Source organism: Microchirus variegatus (assembly GCF_963457635.1).
Source record: "Microchirus variegatus genome assembly, chromosome: 6".
Lineage (NCBI taxonomy): Eukaryota > Metazoa > Chordata > Actinopteri > Pleuronectiformes > Soleidae > Microchirus > Microchirus variegatus.
The window spans coordinates 15,747,728-15,773,892 of record NC_139807.1 but is presented as its reverse complement, the minus strand read 5'-3'; the positions used below and the strand labels follow the sequence as shown (position 1 = coordinate 15,773,892).

The window sequence follows — 26,165 nt, the reverse complement described above, 5'->3', positions numbered from 1 at the left end:
ATAAGTTGGCACATGCATAATCTTCAGAATGTGTTTATTGCAAGAAATATAAAATCATTGTGCATCATATGACGTGAAAATACCCGTACATGTAAACAAAAATGTAAAAAAATAAATAAAATATGTAGCTTTGTTCAGAAAGTTGACCTGATTGAGCAAAACCAATGTGATTTTTTTTCCTAAATCAGCTAAAAAAAAAACGTATAACAATATATTTGGTGTTGACCAGTGTAACGTGAATGCAGAATAAATCAATCAATCTTTATTTGTATAGCCCACAGTTTACAAAACATAGTTTGTCTCACGGGACTTCACAGGGTTGGTAACATCCTCTGTCCTTAGAAACCTCGACCAGGGTAAGGAAAAACTACCAGGGGAAAAAACCACAGGTGAGGGATCCACTCCCTGGACGGACAGACGTGCAGTAGATGTTACCCAAAACATACAATACACAATGACAGAGAATAAAAAGTCTTTAAATGCCAGAATCCATCTGGATCACTGGGTTTGTTGCATTTTTGAACCATGCAATCCTGCACACGTGTGTGATACCCTGCACTCAAAGTGGCTTTTGCTGTTCTCTTGCTCCCCTGTCCCCAGTCGAATGAGCAGCAGCAGCAGCACGGAGCCTCTCACGGCCTCCCACGGTTCCCTGGGTCAAAGCAGCGTCGGCGGTGCCATGAGCCCGTGGCAGCGCCCCGCCTTCTTCAGCCAGCTGTCAGGTCAGACCTTCTACAACAACGAATACGGACACCTGTCCGAGGAGGGCTTCTGCGACTTCTTCTCCTCGCCGGACGCTCCCTGCCTCGCCTCCTCTAACGTGTAGTAATCTGAGCGGAAACGCGGGCCTGGAGCGAAGCGAAGGGGTTAAAAGCAGCTCAGCTGACGGGACATGTGTAGGATTTCACAACATCCCAGTGATGACACGTAACTAGTCATTTATTAATGATCAGGTTATTGATCCTTATGGCCGGAGCTGACCTCTACTCATCTCAAAGTTCTTCAAAGCTCTGTGTGTGTGTGTGCTTGATGTTTCTCTAACCAGCCACTGGGTGGCAGCATTATGACAAAAAACACATCCTCAGTATTTTCTATTCACACATTTATATTTTTTATCTTTTATATACAGAGTATTCGTCCTATGTTTGTTCAGATTATGACTCATACGGGAAGAAAATAAAGACATTTTATCTTGTCTCTTTTCTCCGTGAGTCAATGTTCCAAGCAGCCCACAGGGTTCTCGGTCCAGATCTTCCTTCTTGTCACGCTGTGACAAATTACAGGTCAACCATTAAGCTACAGCATCTGATGATCCACGTAATGAACCACTCAACCCAAACCAAGCAGACAGTCACGGTTTCTGTGTCATGCAGTGGAGGTGGAGACGCTGGGATATGTGGCACCGTGAATGAAGGGGGGAACAAGTGACGGAGGTAAACAGAGCGATGTAGGCCCGAATAAAGGAGTGACTCACACTAAGCACCGCTTATCAGTGCCGGACGTCAGCATGATGATAGCTGTGGCAGCTTAACACCCTTTTTACATGCTCTCAACAACACACACACACACACATATGACAAGCTGCAGGGATGTGGAGAGATGAGCAGCGTCTTGGGTGCAAAGTCCACTTTCACATCACACAAGGCACGATTCCAGCCATTGCAGCTTAATGAGTGTTATGAAATCAGAAGGTCAATGGGCTGAGTTATTTTTTCCTTTCCTTGTTGTCATGGGAACCTGAAAAGTTTGATAAGATCTTGAGATAAACTTCACGTTTCACCCTAACCCTCATGTCCTCTTGTCAGTGATCCACATATTTGACTTACCGAAAGATTTGATGCAGGATGCCCTTCACCCCCATTTATTTGGACTTGGCACTGGCACAAGGAGTTCTTAAATACCCTTCCATAATAGATTAAAATAAGCCTGTGCAAACATTTTTATAAAACAGGAAGACAATTGAATTTAGAACAATCTAGAGCCATGGTTCTGAAACTGTGGTACGTGTACCACCAGAGGAAGCTTGCGTACCGTACAGAAATACTCTTCTACTGTATACAAAGTTTGGGGTCACCTATACAATATTTTTGTGTTTTCCATTTAAACTCACACTTTTATTCATCAAAAGAGTTGGAAAATGAATAGAACATATAGTCAAGACATTGACAAGATTAGAATTAGAATAATTTTGCCCTTCAAACTTTGCTTTTGTCAAAGAACCAGCAGAACCGTTTTCAGCTGTGCCAACATCATTGCACAAGTGTTTTCTAATCATCCAATAGCCTTCCAACGCGATTAGCAAACACAATGTACGTATGTATTAGAACACTGGAAATGGGCCTCTACACACCTATGTACATATTCCATTAAAAACACATTTGCAGCTAGAATAGTCGTTTACCACATTAACAATGTATAGAGTGTATTTCTGATTCCTTTAATGTTATACTCATTGAAGTGTTTTTCCTTCAAAAATAAGGACATTTCTAAGTGACCCCAAACTTTTGAATGGTAGTGTATATACCAGAGATGTGTAGTGCGTAGAAAAAGGGACAAATAACAAAACAATTTTATAATAATCAGCTTATCTCTCACTGCATCTTACTCTAATTCTGCAATACCAGTGTGTGAAGTATATGTGAGGAAGAGGACGATGATGAGAGAGCAAATCATCTTATTGGGAATAAATCTGCCTCAATATTTTCTCAGGTGGTGCTTGGTATAACAGGTTTGAGAACCAGTGATCTATAGAAATAAAGTACAAATACAACAGTCAGTGTCTTCTATGGTGCCTTTACTTGAGGAACACATAGCATTACATAGAAACTTGAGACAGAACTTAAAATGACCTGAACAGAGGAAAGACTGTTCTCTGCAGGCCCTGAAATGATCACCAATCACGATCAGAAAAAAATCTGCAGTGACAATTGTATGAAAGGAAATAAAAAAATAAAATAAAAAAATACCTTCCCGGTTCTTGCGTATTCCCTCTTTAACAAAACCAAATCTCACAAGTTCTTCATGGAATAACTCTTAAGTAAACACATTCATGTACCTGTTGTATAAAAAGAAAAAGCACTGTGGAATAATCCAGCATTGATGAACCATATTGTACTGATGGAATGATAGACGAATGATCCCAGTGTAAAAAAAAAATACTGTAGCAGTAACATTAATGAAAGTTTTAGTAATAAAAGGTGATTATAATCCTTCAAGATGGAGGAGTAAACCCAAAGGCACAGTCTGAATACTGGAGATGAAATAACAGGAAATATGAAATAAACACAAAGCAACACTTACTTCAAATAATCAGACCCTTTTGCAGTATTAGGGAAATAAACACAGTATAATTAAAGTGATTTTGTGTTCGACTCAAAGTAGGATACTACATTACATATCACTTAAGTGTTTTAACACTGAACGTCAGCACAAATCTCGGCTATTTTCTTTCCCTTGATTCTAAAAATACCAGCCCTCACCCACACGAGTCGAACCCTGACACCGATACTTAAGACTTCATCTCCGCAGTATCAAAACAGCTTCCCTTCTCTCCTCTGCTCCGTCTGAAGATGCAGGAAGTGGACATGTGATAGTCCGCGTCCACACGTCAGTCGAGCTGATGGAAGCTGAGAGGAGCTTTGGTAAGTGAGAAGCAGTAGTTGCGTGGTTAGCCTGGTAGTTAAATTGTGTGCCGGAGCGCGCTTCAGAAGGAAGTCGCCTTCAGGCAGGACTGGATTTAGCGAACAGGCTATCAACTTTGCACTTATAAATAGAGATGTGGGGCGAAAAGTGAGGAGGAGCCATCCTCATGACATCTTCCCGATCTGGATCTTCTTCCAGGCTTCTGAAGCGGTGAATATACAGGAGTCGATGATGCCCGCGACTGTGAACGTCCCGCCGACGATGGCACAGATCTGCAGAAAGAAAATCAGTCTGTCAGATGTTTCCTCAACAGATTATAAATGGCATTAGCATTAGCCGGGTTTTAAAGTAGACATATTATACCCTATTTCTACAAGTTAACCTAGTTTCCTGCTGAACAAGTCTGTGACATGCTTTGTTTAAAATAAGCACCACAGCAGTTCAATCCCCCTGCCAAAACAGCCCTGTTCAGAACGGTCAGTTTTGTGCCTGTCTCTTTAAATTAGTGCTGGGCGTGTTAACGCGATAGTGGTGGTTAACGTTAACGCACGTGTGTGACGTCAAGTTTGCGTGAATGAATCTCTAAATTCTCAGATACGCGGCCCGAGATACACGCGGGACGATATTTTGTGGCCCCCCACTTGATATCAAAGTATAATGTAAGTGCGGCCCGCAGTGACGATAAGGAAGAACGGCGCAAGTGGGAGAGAAAAAAGCTGCAGACTGTAGCAGCTGTTGATTCAAAACATCAGTTACACACACACACACATCTATATCGCGTCATCTCAGCTGTTGTCAAGTTACTATAGCAGCCTATATGTGATTCTGTTTTCACTTAAACGTGCGTCCGCGCATCCTCAGCGGCAGAGATGCGGCCCAGCCTCACCCAGACTCAAACTCATGCGGCCCCCAGGCAAATTGAGTTTGAGACCCCTGCTCTAAAGTAACGCTAAACTTTAAAAACAGAGGCACACATACGCAGAACACAGGTCCGCTGGTTATTTGTAGCACTCCTCTTTTTGTTTAATAAACATACCGCTCCAGTTCGACTGTAGGCGCGTTAACAGCGCTAAAGGAGCTAATGCAGCTAACGGAGCTAACTGGTAAACTGTGCTTGGACTCCAGTGCTAACGTCATGCAAACGCGTCATGCGTTAACCTAGTGCCCAGCACTAGTTTAAATGCAAATGAGACACAGGAAACCACGTCAGCGTCACTGAGGCTCCGGCAGCTAACAGCAGTTAGCATTTGGAAAAGCCATCATTTGTCGACTCTAGCCGGCACATTGCCGTCATATATAAAATGTAATCACTGGACACGGAAATCCTCTGAGCCTGGAAGTTTGTGTAGAACTCTGTGCTGCACTGTGCAGCCAAGAATAGAACACTTTGAGGACTTCTGCTCTCTATTGCCCTCGCCTGCACTCTCAAGTTTTTTAGGGACAAATCGGAGCTCCGTGAGACAACAATTCCATCTCTGACGTCAGATACCCTGCGGAAGTCAACATTGCGTGTTTTATCTCCTGTACTTAGACTGAGACAGACCACAAAAACATGACTGAGTCATCTTTTTTCACACTTTGCCTCCTCATAGAGCCTCCAGAGTCCCAAATATAAGTAATAAAATGATTAAAAAGTTGATTTTGCATAACATGTCTCCTTTAATCAAATTTAATCACAATAATACATTATGCTGAGGCCTCGGTATGCGCTGGTATTCAGCATAACTGTTGCTGCTTGACTCGATCTTTCACCATGACTCATAATCACACTATAAGCACAGTCATCTCCTACGCCTGCCTTAGGTCATGATATACTCAGACAACACACAAAGACAACTAATGGTGTAGCTCATCAGCTAAGCAGCCAATCTACTCCTGACCACATCATCATCAGTCAACAGGAAACTTTCCTCATGAGGTGGTGCAGGGAAAAATTCCACAACTAAAAGGGTCAGGTGGGAGTGGAAGCAGGGAAATGAACACGGGAGATGATGTTTTTTCTACAAACAAAACTGTTAAGAAAATACTTTTAGTTTCTGTCAAAATCTGATGGTGATTTTACTCACTGTCGTGATGAAGCGGTAAAATGGCTGCCTCCTCTCTGTGTACTTGACTGTGATCGGACTGAGGTCGTATCTGAACCAGATGGCCGGGATGATTCTGCCCGTGTGGCTGTAAGCGATATATTCCTGTGTGGATTAGGAAGAAGAAAATCAATCAATTTAAGTTGTTGCCAACATTGTGACATCAAAAAAATCAATGATGACCCAAGTGTGGGCCACAACCGCCTAGTGGGCTAAGAAGGTACTGCAGGTTGGCGATGAAAACAATTTCTTTTTTAATGAATCTTTTAAAAAAAACAACAACAATACATTATTTCATAATAATTCATTTAAAAAGTTGCTCTGTTATGTCTAAAAGTGGGTGATTGTTATGGAAACTTTATATATAATTAATTAAGTGCTTTGTTTTTATCTTTAAAATGCAAAGGCCAGTCTGAAAGTTCAAATGTTACTACGGCTGAAACAATTACTTGATTATTAATCAATTACTAAATTAATCAGTTAGAGGTTTTTTTTCATTATTAAAACAAGCTTTCTGATTTTCCCAGCTTTTAAAATGTGAATATACTCTGGTTTCTTTACTCCATATAACTAATAAAACAGATTCATTTTACAGACCTAATGCTTGCTCAAGAAAATCAATTAACTATGGAAATAATCACATGGTTGCAGCCCTAAATGTTATTTTCCAGCAGTTAAAAAAAATGGTTAAATTGTGGAAATACTTGATATAGTCTTGTACATTGATGAGTGATGCATCTTTAGGATTAGGTGGATACCAGACTTTAAAATGGCTGTAAACATTCTAAAGTTAAAGAGAATAGCTGTCATGAAAGAGAAGAAATTTGGCTAACACTAAGATGAAGTAAGCAGGAGGAGGCTTCTGCTACCTGATGTAAGCGATATCTCAGTTTCTATGAATCACACTGAAATATATAATAAAACACTGCGCACTGAAAATAGACTTTTTGCTGAAGTCCAGGTCCTGATGTGTGCCTCAGCTGGACCTGTATTTATAAACCGTACCATGTGATTTTGGATTTTCTTCAGGCCCTCATCCTCCCTACTTCACAGCTGACCTGGACTGTTATTACTCCAAACTCCAAACCCAGCTGTCAGTGCAGACGACACAGTTCCTGACGTGTGTGTGAGTTTTGTGGTTTGTTGACATCTAGGCAACTTTTCCAGTGACTGAGGGTGAGCTTTGCAGTTCTGGGTGAGTGAACATGTTAACATAGCAGTACGTGCTCGGGCCATATGCTGGGATGGCCACGCTGCTTCCATGACGAGTGAAAAAAAACACATAACTATATATGTGGTATGACCTCATGGGAAGGATGGAAAGAAGAAAAAAAGCAAGGATACAGAACCTTGTTGGCAACTGTGTACTGGTAGGAGAACCTCTGTCTGCCTGAGAGATCTTCATACACTGTTGGGACAATCTTCAGTATGTAGTCATGTGAGGCCAGAGCTGCAAACACAAAAAAGTTATTACATTTTTTTTTTTTTAAATGGGGGTTTAAATGTCCAAACATGGATGTGGTTGTGATCATGACGCATCTGACTGGAGTTTTTTTTTTTCCTCTTTCTAAAGGTGCAGTGTCAGCTGAAACCAAATCGAGTGGAAACTTGATTTGGTTTCAGCTGGCGTCTTCATTTCACTGCATCGTGTCTTACATAAAAGTCACACTGTGGTCGTGATGAGTACATGTGCAATGTGTGTGTACATACGGTTAGATGACAGCTTGTCAGCCCCTCCCAATGCGTTGAAGGCTCCTTGCACTTTTTGAACCTGTGACAGAAGAGAGAAATTTGCCGGAATTAGCGTTGTTTTCCGGCAGATTTGCTCAAAGCGCCTTTTGTGTGAGATCTGACCTGGAGCTTTGCCCCAAAGGCCAGCATGTGGATGTTGTGGGTCATGTCAGGGTTTTGGGGCTGCGCTGTGGCACTGTGTGTTGAAACATGGAAGTTTCCTGGCACCTGGGGACAGACAGAGAGACTAACGTGGGTAACAGCACGAGCACCAGTAACACATTAACTTATCTAGTGATCAAGCCTGATCATGCACTCGCGCTTAGTCGGACACTAAATGGCCCTTGCCCCCTCTTCCTCCTCCGGAGGACAAATCTATCCACTTTAACATGTTCCAGAAATTTGCAATTATTCCACGAGTGAGAGTGTTAAATGTGCAACTGCTGGGTTAATCATTTTAAACGCAGTGACGCACAGAGTAGCGGTGGAACAAATAAGGCATCACAAGACCCAAATTTCACTATGCTGTCAGATGTAAGCAAAAAAAACCTTGAGTAATTACATTTAACATAACACAATTTAGCCAAGAGGGAGAAGTAGGTCAGCGTCATTGGACTCAGACAGGGCCTCATTTGACTCGCCTCCAAGCCAAATACACAACATATATAACCACAAACTAACATCCCACAATCTGATTTGTCGTCATAAAAAAACACTTTTCCTGAAAGTGGGTTTCATTATGTCATGAGGCCTTACTTTGTTAATGGTGAACTCTCCCTCAAAGCGACAACCGTCACCTTGGTTGAGAGGGATCTTCATGGAGTTGTCAATGAGACCAACCTCATGGCGGCCCATCTCATCCTGGATGTCCAAACCCACCACTGGAAGAACAAAATAGTACACAATTAACAGTTACACAGATAACTTTGTTAATCACAATTAAAATATGTAAAGAACAAGAAAGAATATTTAATAAATACATTTTTCTTTATTTTCAAATACTTTATTATTACTTTATTTGTATCCAAAAAATGCTCCAAACCCCCCACTGATGTGTTTAAAGTAAAGGTTTTGTTTAAAAAGCAACAAACTTGTTGAAGTTGTTGAATAATCAACTCAACAGCTCTATAGCAAACATCGGTTGCTTCCCTCAGATCTGACCTTTGACCACAATGCAATAAAAAAATAAAATGACATCATGGGTTTAACTTAGTGCTTACACAAGCACAAAATCGCACACACGTCAAAAAAACATCATTACAGATTGTTGAACGGCCATAACAACTTGTAGATGCATATTGAACTGCAATACCTTTGTAATATCAAAAATGTGTTGTTCAGTATCAAAGGTTGACATCGAAGGAGTTAATCACACGAGTGTCAATAGGAGAAGAAAACAGAACTTAAAGTGCGTGTGAAGCGATGAAAAATGTCTCTTCTGACCTCACAGGAAAATGTGTGACTGACCACCCTGCCAAATTTAAATGTTTAAAGTTAGTTAGTTTCCGAGTCATGAAAAATTCAGCGGCATTCTGGAGGAACCACAACCACAGGCTTTATTGGGTGTGTGTGTGTGTGTGTTTGTGTGGGGGGGGGGGGTCGAAGCTGCTGAATGTCTCTGTTCATCAGTATTTGTAGAATATCAACATAAATGTTCTAGTTTCAAACCACATGTTTAACCAACACTTTCACCATTTTGTTCACAGTTTAACAACAGACTAGACTTTAGTCTAATTCTTATAAACTATTTTCTAACGTGTGAAGAGGAGAATCTCTGTACGTTTACACTTGTGTGTGAGTGTGTCTGTGTTGCGTTTTGAGCAGCAGGCACTTGCTTAAAGGTCTCATATTATACCCTATTCCTCCAAGTTAACCTAGTTCCCTGGTGTCCTAATGAACATGTCTGTGACATGCTTTGGTCAAAATACCTTAAGGATGAAACACCACAGCAGTTCAATCACCCTGCTAAAACAGCCCTGTTCAGAATGTTCTGTTTAGTAGCATCTCTTTAAAAAAAGCCACAGAGGCTACTGGGAGCCAACAGCAGTTAGCATTTGGAAAAGTGATCATTTGCAGGCTCTAGCAGGCACATTGCCGTCATATATAACATGTATCCACTGGACAGATAAATCCACTGAGGCTGGAAGTTTGTGTAGAACTCTGTGCTAAACTGTGGAGCCAAGAATAGAACCTTTCGCGGACTTCCGGTTTTCCGATACCGTTGCCCTCGCCAGCACTCTCGTGTGTTTTACGGACAAAGCGGAGCTCCGCGAGACAACTTATTTAGCGCATTATGACGTCCCAATGAGCGCGGAAGTCAACATCGCGTGTTTTATCTCCTGTACTTAGACTGAGGAGGACCACAAAAACATGAGAGTCATCTTTTTTCACACTTTGCTGACTGATAGGACCTCCAGAGTCCCAAATATAAGGGTTTAAATGATTAAAAAGTTGCATAATATGGGACCTTTAATGTCCAGATGATATAAAATGCACAGAATAAACATAAGACTAGAAAGTTTACGGTCATGTGCAATTCATTAAATTTTTCCAAAAATGATTTAATTAAATTGGTAACAAAATAAGTGTTTCGACATCCAAATATCGATACTGAGACTATGTCAAAACTTAATAATCACTACACAGCCCTAAATCAAAAAAACTTAAACATAGATTCCCCTATAATGAGAATAATCGTTATCTGCATCTTCTTAGCCACATTCAATAAGCAAAAACACACCTTGACATAAAAATAAAGGACTAATTTCCAATATCCTGTAGAGCATAGGCCACAAAGTAAACACACCGAGTCCAAACACATCTTCTCTCCGTCTGTGATTTTCCATTTCGACTGACCGCACCACCCCACCACCCCCCTGCAAGCCGCTGTGCACTGGCACACTGGCCAGTGGCCTATTTTCAGAGGCTGCTGTGCTCAGTGTTGGCCAGCAGTGCAGAGAGAGAGGACGTCTACAGGATCTGTGCTAAAAACATCCACATAGCGTCGGTCTAACCTTTGACATTCAAGACAAATTTGACCTCTCACTCAACCTGATCTCCTCTCGATGCCGATCTCAAAATACCGTGCACAAATCAAAGTCTGCCACTGAGAGTGTGGGAGCTGGTCTTTCTCCTTTTTAAGACTTTTAAGACTCCAAGTGTGAACATGTACAGTGTGTGTGTATGTAGAGGGGATTATTATTATAAGGGTATTACATGAGGCTCCACTTTTCCATGAAGTCACAAATCAAAGTCCGTGGAGCAGATAAATAGTCAAAAGGTTTTTTTCCATGATGAGAAGAATGTTTTCTCTCTTCCAAGTAAATTTGTAATGTGTGACAACCTGTTTGCAGGCCTGGAAAATAAACTGTTGTATAATATTAACCCACAGTCGCGGGGGAGGGAGGGCTGAGGAACATTTTTGCTCATTACATGCAGCTGCACTGTGGTTACACCGACGCGTTTGGCCTGATATTTTCAGAGAGCCCCACATTTCTGCAGAAAAAAAAGAAGTTTTGACTCTGAAAATAAACAAAACCAGCATACATGTAATCACCGTCAAACGATTTCATTGAAAGCGGCAGGGGACGTACTTTGTTTATAGAACACATGCCAAAAAACACATGGTCAACAGCTGTGTGTCGGCTTACCCCAGTCTCTCTGACACAAATCTGGATTTCATTTTTTCTCATGAGGCTTTATTGGCTTCACCATTTTTGGATATTGCTCCAACTTAATGACTATGTGTGTGTGTATGTGTGCTTTCTGAGCCTCACCAGTGTGTGTGTGATTTGTCAGTGGACATAGTTTCTGAGCAGAGTCATGATGAGTAAATAGTCGGTGACGGCTTCAGCCTGCTCACTTCTCTGACATCGAGGTACAGTAGATGAGCCAACAGACTTTATATATCAAACTCAGAGCGCAGCTGTGCGGCAGCACGAGAGCGAACCGAGGCAACACAACCTGGACCTTTGGTTGTTGGTGTCATTTAGAGAAAGACAACACAGCGAGGTAAACAAACTATTATGTGCTGAATCTGTTCTTCAGTGCAGGCATTCCCAAAGTAATGTGATACATCTACAAGTGTCAAAGACATCTGCCCAATTAGGTGATTGGTGTTAATATGTTCAGTGACATCTGGGTTCACGGTTAAAATAAAACCAGGTCAAATAAAAGTAGGGCTGGGCAATTAATCAATTAAATGATTTAATTTAAATGACCCGTGTTAGTGTGCCATTTGAAGCATTTATAACAGGGGCGTCAAACTTATTTTAGTTCAGGGGCCACATACAACGCAACTTGATCTCAAGTGGGCCGGACGTGTAAAATAATAGCATAATAACCTGTAATTTATTTACATGTTTATTAAATGTAATTTTCCTTTGGTTTACATTCAATAAAGTATCTTTTTTTTTTTACAAAACCTGAATTTTCTTGAGGAAAAATAAGTGCAATTTCAACAGAGCAACAAATGAACAGCATTGGTAATTATCAAAATCATGTTTCAAGAGCTTCTACATACGGTTAGTACACCAGCATGTAAAAGCTCTTTAATTGAAATTATGTTTTTAATGCTAAAATACAATTATTATTTTTGACCAAATAGTTAAGCACATTGATTAAGATGTACAATTATAGTTATTTACTTGCATTTTTGTTTGCAACAAAACATGTTTTAGTGGTTGAATATCAGAGAAGCCCAGTGAGGGTGTGCTGTGTTAAATTAGAGGAAAGTATGACACTGTCTGAAAAGGGACAACAAACATAAACAGTGTGGGAAAGACAACAGACAAAAAGGAAGTGTGGCAGAGAAACTGAGAGTTGCATGTGTATATATATGTATATATGTATATACTCACAATCACAGTGTAAGTTTGGCAAACTGATGTTTAAACTCACATCTATCTTCCCACCACTGTCTTTATCAGGATCATCCACATACAATTCGTTTACACTGTCATGGACAGAGAAAAGAAATCAAAGGTTAGAAAAGCTGAAATGGAAAGAAAAATAAAAGAGAGAGCAAATAAGTGGCACAAAGACATTTTCTCCCCAGACAACATGTTCTTAGCTAACCTCATTAAAAAGTCAAAGGATTAATCCTCTGCCAAAGTACAGAACATTGTCTCTCTCTCTCTGTTTCATTTCCTTTGTGTCACACCCTCCCCAAAGTAGTCCCTTATTACACATGGCCAAGAGGCTGACTCATACACAGAGCCAATTCCCAGCGACCAAATTGACCCTGTTCACTGGTTACAACACAGGTCATGCAAAATACATCATAATGTGAGCAATAACGTTCACGATGAAGTCAATTTCAGGTGGCAGAGGGGACGGTGTTACGACTGTGTTAAAACCACAGGATGTTGTGGGGTAAGCGGCAGTTGTTGGGGAGGGGGGTGAGGGGGATGATTTGGTACAATACGTACATTTCAGTGGCTATGAATCCCGTCAGCTCAGACAGGAACAGGAAGATTATGAAGACACAGCAGAGGATGGAAACTGTGGGCAAAGAGAAAGAAAGTCAGATTGAATATCGAGTCACCGCTGAGCTTACTTACACATGGCACTTCTTTTATACTAATCTCACGTTTCAATAAATGACGCCATCCAAGCGGCTGACCTAAGATCCTGACATTAATGAAATCATGGCAGCTATAAAATCTTTTCCTAAATGGCTGTTTTACTGGCGGTGTTAAGTCCTGCCATTATGCAGGTTTTTAAGCATCTTCTCACACTAATTAAACATTTTATAGCAGCACAACAGGCAGCCATTACCGCATATCTGCTTTGAAAAAGGTGAGCTCATGCCACGTACAACCTTTTCAAATTACAACTCGAACAAACTCGCAGACAATTACCCAAGACCAAAAATGGCTCTTCACGTGAAGCTTGAAGGATTTAACAAAAAATTGTACAGGGAGCAGAGAAGGAATATTAACTTTAAAAATGAGGTGTTTTTGTCAAGTCCGAGCCAAGATAAAGTCTGGGTTTGAAAAAAGGGGAAGGAGTCAGGCTGCCTGTTTCACTTCATGTGTCAAACAAATCAGCCAAGTGTCACATAAAACAATGTCACGTGTCTGCGTGTCCACGTAACTGTGGCCTATCTGGTATGGCAAGAGCCTTCATCAGAAAGCTCTCACTCACTCAGCGAGGGGAGGCGTGTTTACATGACGACTGTCTCCTGGGATCACACCATCACATGACCTTGTGGTTGTCGGAGCGTCACTGCCAACCCTTGTGGCTGACAGAGACTTTACATAAAAGTGGTGTTCAATAGGGAGTGTCACTATGACACACAGATCACCAATTCAGGTTCATCCAAAGCCTTTTGAGCCTCAGGGCGCAATGGTGATTACAAAATATGAGAGTAGTACACAGCTACTGGCTTAGACTGAAACAATAGGGCAGATGAGTCATCATTGAGATCTCAAAATTAAAGCCTGTACATGAGATGAAAGGGGCTCAGAAGTTGCTTTATTCTAAAAGCCTTTTTATCAGAACTTTGACAAATGACTCAGATACAGTAATACGATGAATCAGTCTGAAACTAGCACATTTCCATGACTAGATGTTCTATTTATTTTCGTTCGGCTTAAAAAGTTCACTTTGCCCACACAAAGCAACAAAATTAGATGTTTTTTTAGGTCAGCACAAGCAGGGCAAACGAATATGTTAAACATTTGACAAATATTTAAAAACAAACATGAAAAACATTATATAAATCATTTGCTATTGCGTCAGACAACTGACATACATTATGTCTACAGTGTGTTGGCCTCTGGAAAACCATGGTAGAAGAAAAAACAGATGTATTGTTCAAAGTAAATACCATCAAATTGAACCCACAGGAATGTGACCCTAAACCACAACAAAAACAAAAGCAGACGGGGTTAAATATTTGACCTTTTGTGAAAAGAGGGAGCCTGTTTTCTGGTCGTCTCTGAACCAGGCAAATCAAAATGTAAGCAAAACTGCTGTGGGTGAAGCAGTTCAGGTCTCTCTAATATCCAAATCAACCACATGCTCTCACCCCTAGACAGAGGATGGAGACAGGAAGGGAGTCCACTCCATACAGGAAGAACTTCCTTATGGGTGGAAACGGTGTGAGTGTGTGTGTGTGTTTATCTTTAGAAATCTCATTCTACTCTTTGTCACCCACAGAAGTGTTTGAAATTGATTAAAAGTGTTCACTATCTGTCAGTGATTACACTGTTTATCCACGCTGTCATCAGTTGATCATTTTGTTCTCCTGTGTACCGTCATCACATGACCAGCGAATAATCAACAATTGCAAACCGACGGAGCCAAAAATGTGTCATCCGGTGTTGTGTATTCTATTAAGCCGTGAATAATGAACACAATCCCTGATTAGGACAGTGACATGTTGATGACAAACAGGAAACACATGACCTGACAGAGGAAAAAAAACACACACTCAGATCTCCACTGATGACTTCTCAGGTGCCTGTAGGCAGTGAAAGAGCACGACCATTAACATTCTTATCATACTCACTGTGCTAAAACAGGTACTGTGCAGTTAAGCTGTACCTTTAAAGTGGGGCACGCTGGTACTTGAAGTACAGCTGTCATCTCCTCCCTGTTCCTAAAACACTCATCTCAGTGAGCATGAACTGGTACTTTAATTGTTTATTTTTATTTTTCAAGATAGAGAATACATTACAATACACAGTTTGTCATGTTATAATCTAAAAACGGTAAAAACAATATCTGGCTTTAATGCTATGGCTCATTAGTGAATATCTGTGACCTGTATTGTATTGCTAATAAATATAATAATAATATAAAAAGTACTCACAATAAATTAATCGTGGTGAACTTTTATCATCATGATAATCATGAATGTAGTAGACGAACATTAATATTTCTTATGAGTTACTTGAAAATCCTTTCTCGCTCACCATAATACAGTCCTTTGTGATTCATTAAAGTATTTCTTTTTCACTAAAAAACATGAATCCTATCCACAGTGCTTCTGAAAAATATGAGCAAAAAACTCAAAAAATTTGATAGAAAGTCATAGTTATGGGATAAGACCTCGGAATTATAAGTTCAAAAGTCAGAATTATGGTCAAAATTCTAAATTATGAGATATGGCAAAAGTGTCAGCTAAAAAGATTGAAAAAATATGTATTCTATCTGCGATGTTTCTCACCATGGTAGGTGCAGAGCTAAAAAGTCAAACACATAAGCTAAAAAGTCGAAAATATGAGCTTAAGTCAAAAGTATTAGCTAAAGTCCAAATTATGAGCTAAAAAGTAATAATTATGGGATAAATCGAAATTATGAGATAAAAAATCTAAATAACAGTCGAAATTTGAAATGAAACAATAAAGAAAATATGTTCTGTGATGTTTCTGACCACCCTTCCAGTTTTTCTCCATAGTTTTTAGGTAAGTATTGTTACTATATTTGAGCTACAGCTTTCTTCTTTACTTTTTTCTCTGGTTATTTTCTTTTCAACTAAAACAAACACCAACTCTCATGCTACTGAAATATTCAAACTAAATGCTACCCATAGCCTTGTGCCATTTAAGGTTAAAATTAGCAAGTAAAACAGTAGTAGCTAACTCGTTTTTGTGCCTAGCAACAAATTCTATCACTAACACACTATATTTAATTGTAAAATAAATATTATACTTCAATTAAATAGTATGCTACCCATAGCCTTGTGCCATTTAAGGCTAAAATTAAGGCTAAAAGTAAAACAGTAGTAGCTAATTCATTTTTGTGCTTAGCAACAAAGAGTCTTGGCTTAGTTCAAAACAACAGACCAGTGGCATCTGAAATTATCACCAACACACTACATTCAAGTGTAAAATAAATACTATATGTCAATTTAACACTTTGTCGCCTCTTATCAGTCTAAGTAAAGACTAAAAGGAGGCATTTTCATATTTTTAAGCACACATTCATGAGTCAGTCTTTTCAGCTAACATTGAGCAAGAACACAAATAAGCACATTTTTAAAATAGTAAAAGAAGCAGAAGTTGGACTTTATTTAACCAAAACTGAACCAAACATTTTGCACACTGTTGCAAATTCTGTTCAACATTCGGTGGTTTTAAATATACAAGCGGGCAATTTGTTCAACATATCCAAAAAACCCTGCCAAAAACACAGGCTCATAGTTTTGGCCTGTTGTGTGTGAAAAAGTACTCACTGAAAGCTCCTGTGTATGTGGGCTGGGTGAGATCTTTTGGCACTTTCCTGTAGATATCAAATCTGAGAGGGGAAAGGAAGAAAAAAGAGGAAAGGAAGAGTGAGAGAAAAAACAAAACAAATGTAAACACACTGCTCGCTGAGAAAAGAAGCACATTCTGTACCCATAAGGCTGTGCGATATTACAGAAGAGAGGTGGAATGTTTGCGGTGGACCAGTGCCATCACACTCATGTCCACACACACACACACACACACAAAACCATTACACCTCTTTCTTTGAATGTGTGCTCTGTGATTCTGACTTGACCCCCCAAAAAACGACTCTCGAACATAGACACGGGAAAACACACACAAATGAAAGGAGAGAAACAAGAATATAAACGCAACACATTGTTAGGTTTCCTTGGCGTTAAGTGAACTAGTAGAATATTGGACAGTAACTGCAGCAGTGAAATATCCACAGTCTGTAGATGCTTAAATCTTCAACATCATTTCTCTACCAACGGATTGTGTGTAAATCGGTGAATCAGAAGCGCACGAAAACAATTGTGAAATACTGTTGTTGCCTATTTGGGGAGCTGAGTAGGGGGGAAAACGACTCAACACCAAAACTATTCAGGTTCACGAGTTCTTACGCATGTCCTTTTTGGGCAGTGAAACGTTTTTGACCCCAAACTTCACTGCCGATTGCACAAACACCACCCACTTTCTCTTCTCAGCTTTCCTCGCACACTATAGGCTCTCCTTCATTCCTCGTCTCCTTCCAAAAAACACTCGCGGATCGCTTCACATTTCTTCCACCAAGAGGCTTTAGGGATATAATCACAATTCCAGCTCTGGTCATAGTTCCCTGCTCTCGCTTCTTTATTTATTTAAATCAACTGCACAAGAAATCCTTGGATCCTAAACTCCTCAAACAACGTCCTATCATCTCCTAGACTGGCAGGATATGTGGGGCAGACAATTCAGGGAGCGGTTGCCTGTATCAGGATCACAATAACAGCTTATACCGTAACACGCTTCCTGAATGTTAAGCTTCCACATGCACAGACAGTCTCCTTCCTCACATCCTCTCCACCCAGACTCAGTATACCGATCTCCTGAGACGACCAGGCAGGTGGAGCAGGCAGTGATGTAGCGCCACTTCCATGTGAAAACCTTGAAACTTTTGTCCATTATCCTCTTTGTGACTTCAGCTCAAACATTTCAACCTCGCCAATAAACTGTGGACGGTCCTGTGAAGAAAATGCACTCCTTGGAACATTGTCAGCTATATTTATTTAAACCACAGACTGTGTCAGGCTGGTCAGGAACACAACTTTAAAAAGTGTATTTGATAAATGTGAATTGTGATTATACTTTTTATACAGTGGCAACTATTTGAAATACTCCTGAAAATACGATAAAGAGTACGTATATAATACCGCTGGCATCTGTCACTGTATGGATACAATCTGTATGTGTAAATATCAATAATGCATGTTAACTAGGGTTAGAGGATGTAACCAATAGTGTAATTGTGATTTTGATCATAATTGCAATAAATGTCTGACAATTAAAGGCTCCTTTTTACACCAGAGTGCAAAACAGTTCACACATCTGAGCTAAAACATTCAGTTATCAGTTAGGTCTCACATCGTATGAACTATAAATCACTATATATACTATATAAGTTTAGTTATGGGACAATATACTATAATGTTATCGCTCATCCTGATAAAAAAAAACACATCAATTTCCTTTATCGTGCAAACAAGAGTGAAGAGAAAACACTAATATTGAATGTGAAAATCCTGTCTATCTCACAACATACTGTCCTAGTGATTTCTCCAGTCAACACAATATTTATTTTGGTCAGGATAATCGTCATGGGAAACTTTTATATTGTCCCACATGTCTACGTTTGTTATGCTGATATATTGAAGGAAATTATATTGTAATGTATACCATTATTTAATTATAGTCCAGACCTAATGTAAACATATACATATGAGCAAGGACATTACTCAAGTTGTCACTTCACTCCTTCCATGACGAGAGAATTGTACGGGTAAATGTTGTAGATACACAGAATAGAATTTTCCAGAGTAACACGCAATCTAAAATGTACTGACTTCACTTTATAAATCTTTACATTTTAAGACTTTATATTACTCTGTCCTCAGTACACTTGAACAATCCTTTCACACCTTTGATACACATTTATTTTTGGGTTGAATGAGTGCTCAGTCTTAAGCCCAATTTATACTCCTACGTAAAGTGCTCTGCGTAGCTACGCAGAGTCCTCTGCGTCGACGCAGAACCTGTCGAAGAGCCTCTGCGTCGTCTCCGGGTGCACGGAATATTTTTTAAGTGTCCGTCACTCCGTCAAGGGACTACGGAGACGGCAAGAGCTGCGATTGGTCCTCAGGACAGGCCGAGCTAAGCTGCTCTGTGCCGGCTCTCAGTGCGCTCCGGGCGTCCTGACAGAGGCGGAGCTGATCCCCGCCGATAACGCCGCTGCCGAACTATAAATACGTCATATCTTAACACACACAGCACATGTTTAGACTCTAAATGGCCAATTTCTCGCCTCAAATTATCTTAAAACTGCGTTCCGTGACACAGAAAAGTGAGAAACGGCCACTTTTTCAACAACAGCAGTCTTTCTCTCCCTTTCTTTCTCGGACGCCATTGCTCACTGTAGCCAGAAGCACAACAACCTTGCGCAGCGACCCCTACTGATCGGGCGGGAAATTGCAGCGAGTGTCCGTCACCACGACGCAGAAGTATAAATGCTCGAGGCGTCTCCGTGGTGACGCAGACGGATAACGCAAACGCAGTCGGAGAAGTATAATGTGGCCTTTACTTAATTTCCCCTCACTGAGAACACTTTGTTTTACATGAATATTAATGAGGTCTCTTGAGAGTTCACCTCTTGGTCAAAAGTTGCCTTTCGTAATTTCCTGAATTACAGTCAACACATCTCCCTCCGTCACCTCCCACGACTCGGCCTTCTGCAAAAGGGCGCAGATGTTTTGTGTTCTGCGAGGACATGATGTACCAGTATGATCCCTCTGTTGACACCATCACAGTGCAAGCGCAGGGCCACATTTCAAAGAAGGAGCCCGCACTAAATGAACCAGATCTCGCAAATGAACGAGAGTGAGTCAGTGGCTCATCCGTTACATGTGTTGCTCCGCGTTGAATGGACAGTTTGGATTCATCCTCTGGAGCCAATAAACAATGTCATGTGGAACTCGGCCATAAAAAACGTGATATTCGAGTATTATGTATACTGAATAAATGATTGAAGTGGGCCAGTATTGTCCGATACACACTATTACCAGTTTGAGTATGGGGATTTTTATTTGCATACCTGCACTTGTCACATGTCAGGAAATGTGGGGGTTTGGGACACAGGTGCAGACCCAGTGGTGTCTCAAAGTTAAAGGTGCATTATGTAATAAATCTAAAGCAACTGGCCGTAAATTCCTCCTAATATGTCACAGAGACTCGGGAATAATGTTCATATAACAAACTGAACTCACCAACAACAACAGTACAGCCAAAATATTTGCATTAAAAAAAATATTTGCAGACTGCAAATCAGGTTTATGTTTTGAAATCATGTTTTGGCATGTGGCGCCAGCTACCGCCATCTACCAATCATTGCAGTCAGTAAAGTCTCAGCTGCCGAGCAACCACGGGTTGCCAGTTACGTCAGAAACGAAACCTCAAAGACCCCGGTATTTTGAATTTCAATGTAGTAACCGTTTTTAGCCAAATTCTTACATATGGCACCTTTAAAGACAAAAAAGCCTAAAAAAATATACTTTAAAAAAAAAAAATTCACTGACTTAGACGAGCCTATTGGTACAACTTTGGTAAATGTGAAGCTATAGGAAACAAGTTACATAAAATAATTATCATAAATATCACAAACAGTCATCCTGGCTCTATCCCACACTAATACAAATACAAATAATATATCATCACTTATTATAATTAGTGGACGTTAAATGGGCAAGTAGATGGATTTTTTGCCTTTGCGTAGTGCTAGGCTACAGGTGTTTCACTATACGCAGTTTTTGTGTGGTCATTGTGTGTATTTTGAATTTGAATGTAGTAACTGTTTTTGGCCACATTCTTATATATGGCACCTTTAACCACAAAATCGCAATAGCAATAGATTGGAAAGGGGAAAAAAAGCCTGTATAGAGCCTCTACAGGCTTCCTTAATGAAATAAAGCACTCAAATGATTAATTAAACCACTGCTGCCAAGCAGCTGACTCAAAAGCAGAATTGTCCAGGAGACCCAGAAAACACGAAACGAAAGGCAAATGCTGCCCGGGAGACCTTTGATAACCCAAAAGGCTGCAGCAGTAGTCACAACAAAACTCTCCAGGAACACAAGTTATACACTGGGAAACAAGCAACTGACATCAAACACACACAAAGTTCTGAGTTGGTGTTTATAGATACACCGACAACTTAAGAAGCCACAGGGAGAACCTCTCACTACCTCTGAAGGTGAGACAGTGAGTCAAAACAGATCTCTGGAGACTCAGGGTATATGAACACTCCCCACACCTGAGCTTCATCAACGCCAATCAGTGGCACACACACCTGACTGCAGTGAGTTGATTCTCACACCAACTCTCTCAGAGCCAGAAGACTGAGTTCCCTCACACATGATGCCAGTTCTCTGTTTAGGTTATCTGTCCAATTCATTATTATGGGCATTTCTCAGGGTGCACTATGTGACATTCACCTGTTCTCACAAGAGTCCAGTGTTTTTTTTCTAATGTCTAGAGTTTTTAACAGAAACCAAAAATGGGAGAAGCCAAAAGAAAAAGAACAGTATTTATTTTCTTATTAGGTATGTTCAGTTATATTCACTTCTTGCCACATTTGTGTCCTCCAGGACAGGACACCAAACAAAATGTTATGTTAAGTTAAAAATCATTGTTGGAAATGTTAAGATAATGTAAATATACAAGTTGGCAAAATGTAAAACTTTTTTGTTACTTTAATACAGACTGAATATTTAAATAAATAGATGTTGTGAACATCCCAAGCACTGTTTGGCATCTTTTTTTTTACTTAAGATTTTGATCATTTAGAGTTTAGTGTACGCTTCATGTAGATACCTAATTTTCTCCTTACTTCAACCCATAAAATTGCAATTGAAATGCATAAAAAATTATGATAATGATATATCTTTACCATTAAAAGTTGAGTTACAACAATGAAACAATGAAATTAATTGGAATAAAAGTAAAATAACTGCTAAATTTGGATAACTAATTCATAAATCGGTCTGCATGTTCAGCTTCTTAAATGTGAATATTTTCTGGTTTCTTTGCTTTTCTATGACAGTACATATATCACTGCTTTCTCTATATAATTTTCAGGTTTAGGAAGCACCAGTAGACATTTTCGCTTTCTGATTTTAAAATGACTAAACAACTAATCCATTAATTTGAAAAGTCATCAGCAGATTAGACAAAATTGAAATGTATAGTATTTGAATTGTGCCTCAACAAGGTATTATATTGTGATTTGCTGATAGAAAGAACACCATAACAATGCTGAACCGGCAAAAAGGATGTAGTCCAGCAACGTCCTGTAAATACATACCCTACACTATCGTATGGCATAACTTCTGGTAATCACGGTTACACGTTCTGACTAACACCCTGGTGTTTCTGAGAGGGTGAAACAACCAGCTACTTAGTCAACTGAGTGATTTCCAGGTGTTGCAACACAAGTTTTGTAAGATCACGGTCGGAGACTCGAGACAAGCGAAGCATCCAAACAGGACATGACCTCTTCGTAACTCAATGATACGTCTGCTCTCACACAGACATCAAACTCAGGTAATCTCTGCTGCGGTGGCACAATCAAGAGAAACACCACATGACATGATGTGTGCCCGTAAATCCCTTTGCTCGTTGCGTCACGAAATGACAGCAACTGTTGCCAGTCTGAGACACAGACATGTGTGTGTGAGCTATAGCGGCGATCAATTTCATAAACCGGTTACCATGGTTACGACTACAAACCTGCTGAGATATATCTTTTTCAATGACGTAAAACAGAGAAAGCAGCAAATATTCACATGCGAGAAACTGGAAAATGTAAATGAAACTTTTATGATCAACCAATTATTCAACATTTGCTACTCTGGGATCACAAATAATAATTTGCATATTGTTGTTGATACAATTAATGTGCCGTTTAGTTTTCATGAACAGAATGTGATTACAGGCTCTGTCAAGCAATACTATCAGACATGAGTAATAAACTGCATTTGTTATTATGTCAAACTGCAGAATTCCCATATTTTTCGAGTATTGTGTGGAATTCACTTTTGATTCACTGCACTGAATATATTGCCAGTGTTTTTGTTTTCAGTCATACTCCAACCTGTTTGCAGCTAGCGCAATGTTGTCATTACCTCCACGTGTCTTAAGGCAGAACGATTTTGAAATTAATTACTATTGCATCAACACATCATCAGTAGGGTAAACATAACCTGTCTCATGACGGTCTAAACCCAGCTCACATTCTCTATTAGAAAATTCAAAAATATTTACGTAACTGTTCATAACTGTTTTTTGAAAAATACTACTTATTTAAAATACTAATACTGTGTGTGCAAATCTGTGTGAAACAAAGATGTTTTCTTCTGTGTGTAGAATACGATGTAGGTCATTTAATCTAAAAATGGTATCGGTTAATTGTTCAGCACTAATCTGCCTCGTGACATTAAAGTCCCTGTAAAGTGACAAAAATATATCTTATGACTCATAGCACAGAATAATGTGTAACTAACCACCACACCAAATTTGAACAATTAAAACAATTAATTTAGTTGGACAAAACGCCTTCCTATAGTTTCTGGGAAGTTCTAATGGTGATGCAATTTTTTTTTAAATTGTGATGCAATTTTTTTTTAAATTGCAACACCTGTAATAAAATTATCCTCGACTTTCACAAAGACTGAGGGGTTTATGTGTATTCAGAATGTAACATCACCACAGAGCGGCCAGTATCTGCCCGGTAACAATGTGCTCATTCAACAAACATCCTGTCCTTTATTTTGATTAGGGTGTGCTCTATTGACAGTTTCAACAGCCCCACACAAAAGACAAAAGGTGCGACTATCTCTGCGTACAATATACTATAGATGAGCTGAATGGATGTGCACTGGCTGCAGTCTGGTGTATTTTTGACAGCTGTTTATTGGATGCTAATGGTCCTGAATGTATATTGAGAAGATAGGTGAAGGTGATGTCACTGTAACGACTGTCTATTGGTCACAAAATGTTAGACCACAGCTTTTCTAGCCTTTACCAGACAGATTACATAATAGAACTATCTTCACTTATGCCACATATGGACCACATGCTGCTGTGACACAACTCTGATTTGAAAATTTCAATTGGCAATCTGATTTTCTGAGTCCATGCAGCCCTGAGTCACATCATGGAAAACACATGAGTCACTTCAACATGGAAATCTGAGTAGAACTAACTGTGTGTTAGTGTGTTGTAACTTGCATGCAATACTCCACAGGGTCCTTTTTGTGCAATTTGTGTCTGTTGCAATTATATTTATATCAGAAGAAAATAAACCATGGTTGAACCTACACACAATGTATATACAAGTAGAAGACGTGTCGTAGAGCTTCACATGGAAGGATTAAGGGAGAGAATAAGGATGATAATGAAGGGCAACTTCTATCTGTGGTAGAGAACTTTGAACTATGAGTTCAGGCTTCAAAAATATGATTGGGGAACTTTGAGCTGTGCGCATCCACCACCAGAACTTATTGGAAAAAGAACTTCTATGTGACCACATGACCACACCTTTTTAACATTCAATCGGCAAATTAGACTATCTAGAATTTCCATTACAGTGACGTCATTCTAACTCGTCATAACTATAAGATATTATAGCTACAATTCAGTCGCTGACTCTAATTCCAGGATATCTGCAATTGAATTATAGACATGAATGCAGTTTCAGATATCTACAACATCAGTACAACTATCTGGAACTTAATTTAAGATATCTAAAAAGGGAAATATCGATATCTTCAACGGAGGATAATTGAGGATATCTTCAACGTGAATTGCGACCAGTCATAATGACTTTGTGACATGATTTCGAGTAGTCGTAACTTCACTGTGACTAGTAGTGATTGTAGTATGGATATCTGTGACGTCATTCTGACTAGTCAAGCCCACATTTTCAGATATGTGCAATTCAGTTTTCACTAGTCAGAATGACATCACTGTTGACGCCAACGTATCAAAGAGATCTTGAACTTGATTCATGACTGGCCATAATGACGTTGTAGATATCCGACACTGGAATCAGAGTCCGCAACTGAACTGTAGATATCTCTAATGACAAACCCCATACATGTGAATGGCAAAAGTGAAAAACTGAATTGCAGAAATCTGTAAGTGTAGTTTTTATTAGTAAGAATGACGTTGCAGATATCCCGTCTACCGATGGGATAGGGGTATTAATGAGTCTGATATGGAGCAACTGTAACTAAATTATTTCCTCCGGGATAATAAATAAATATTCTGATTCTGATATCACTTGTGCAACTTTGGTAAAATCTCAATGCTGATGAATGTACGTGAATTGGATGTGAGACAGAACATTTAAATTTGGTCAAGCTACAGGTTTTCATTGGGTTTGTTGTAAACACACATTGTACTATTCTACCTCAGATATCTGGAGTGTTTCTCTATTTTTAAGGTGTGTTTGAAGTTCAAAACAAGTAACTAGTTTCCTCAGTTTTCACTCAGAACTCTTAAATAATCATTCACCGTGATTTTTATCTGATTTTGTTTTTCTTCATCGAGATATGGATACCGCCCAACCCAATTCTGACGTGTTGCAGATCATTATTAAGCTGAATAAAGTTTGCACATACACAGGAAAGAGCGCACATACCACCTGGTCATCTACTCGAGCTGTTACTAGACCCTAAACGACAAAGTGACCCATTCATGGCAATCGTGGGCTGCTCGTTAAAGACGATACTGCGGGTTTTCCCCCTCCGTTAATTCATCCCCTCATGTCTCAACCCCGGTGAAGGGAAGAAGCCCCGTACTCACCTCCTAACATCGAAAGGCATGATGATGGTGATGTTTGCACGTTTGACTATGGAAGTTAGTTAGCGAACAAAGCTAAAAACAACAGGCTCCAGCAGTGATTTTCTTCAACGCTACCGGTTGTTCGTCGGTACCGGGCTGACGTCAGCTTAGGACGCTTTGCAAAAGCTGATTGGCTGAGAGCGACTTCCTGTTCTCGCTGATTCTTCTTCCGCCTTGAGCCGTCGTTGATTTTTAAAGTGACACAGCGGTTTTAACATTTTATCGGTTTACACAGAATACTCACTACAGGAATGTGCGACGTCATTCTTACAAGTTAAAAGTACAGATACAGTCAGAATGACGTCACTTTTCGTCATTCGTGTATGGGGTTTGTCATTATTGATACAATTCGGCTGTA

At 39.8% G+C, this 26,165-nt stretch overlaps 2 protein-coding genes across 2 annotated transcripts in view; one reads left to right on the top strand and one right to left on the bottom strand.

Annotated features, from left to right (window-relative positions):
* Positions 1 to 826, top strand: part of flt4 (fms related receptor tyrosine kinase 4) — a gene marked incomplete at both ends in the record, with an annotated part of 59,684 nt that extends 58,858 nt beyond the window's left edge. The window contains one exon of the mRNA XM_083891827.1: positions 601 to 826. Coding sequence (XP_083747953.1) covers positions 601 to 826 — 226 coding nt within the window. The remainder of the gene's footprint in view (positions 1 to 600) is intronic.
* A 2,011-nt stretch (positions 827 to 2,837) lies between these two features.
* ergic1 (endoplasmic reticulum-golgi intermediate compartment 1) lies at positions 2,838 to 25,788 on the bottom strand (the record flags this gene model as incomplete). Its single annotated transcript, XM_083890947.1, has 10 exons — positions 2,838 to 3,914; positions 5,709 to 5,831; positions 7,076 to 7,176; positions 7,437 to 7,497; positions 7,581 to 7,685; positions 8,214 to 8,338; positions 12,317 to 12,411; positions 12,887 to 12,959; positions 16,642 to 16,703; positions 25,769 to 25,788. The coding sequence occupies 10 exons, from the start codon at positions 25,786 to 25,788 to the stop codon at positions 3,807 to 3,809; spliced, it is 873 nt and encodes a 290-aa protein (XP_083747073.1). The 3' UTR covers positions 2,838 to 3,806.
* Between the last annotated feature and the right edge of the window lie 377 nt (positions 25,789 to 26,165).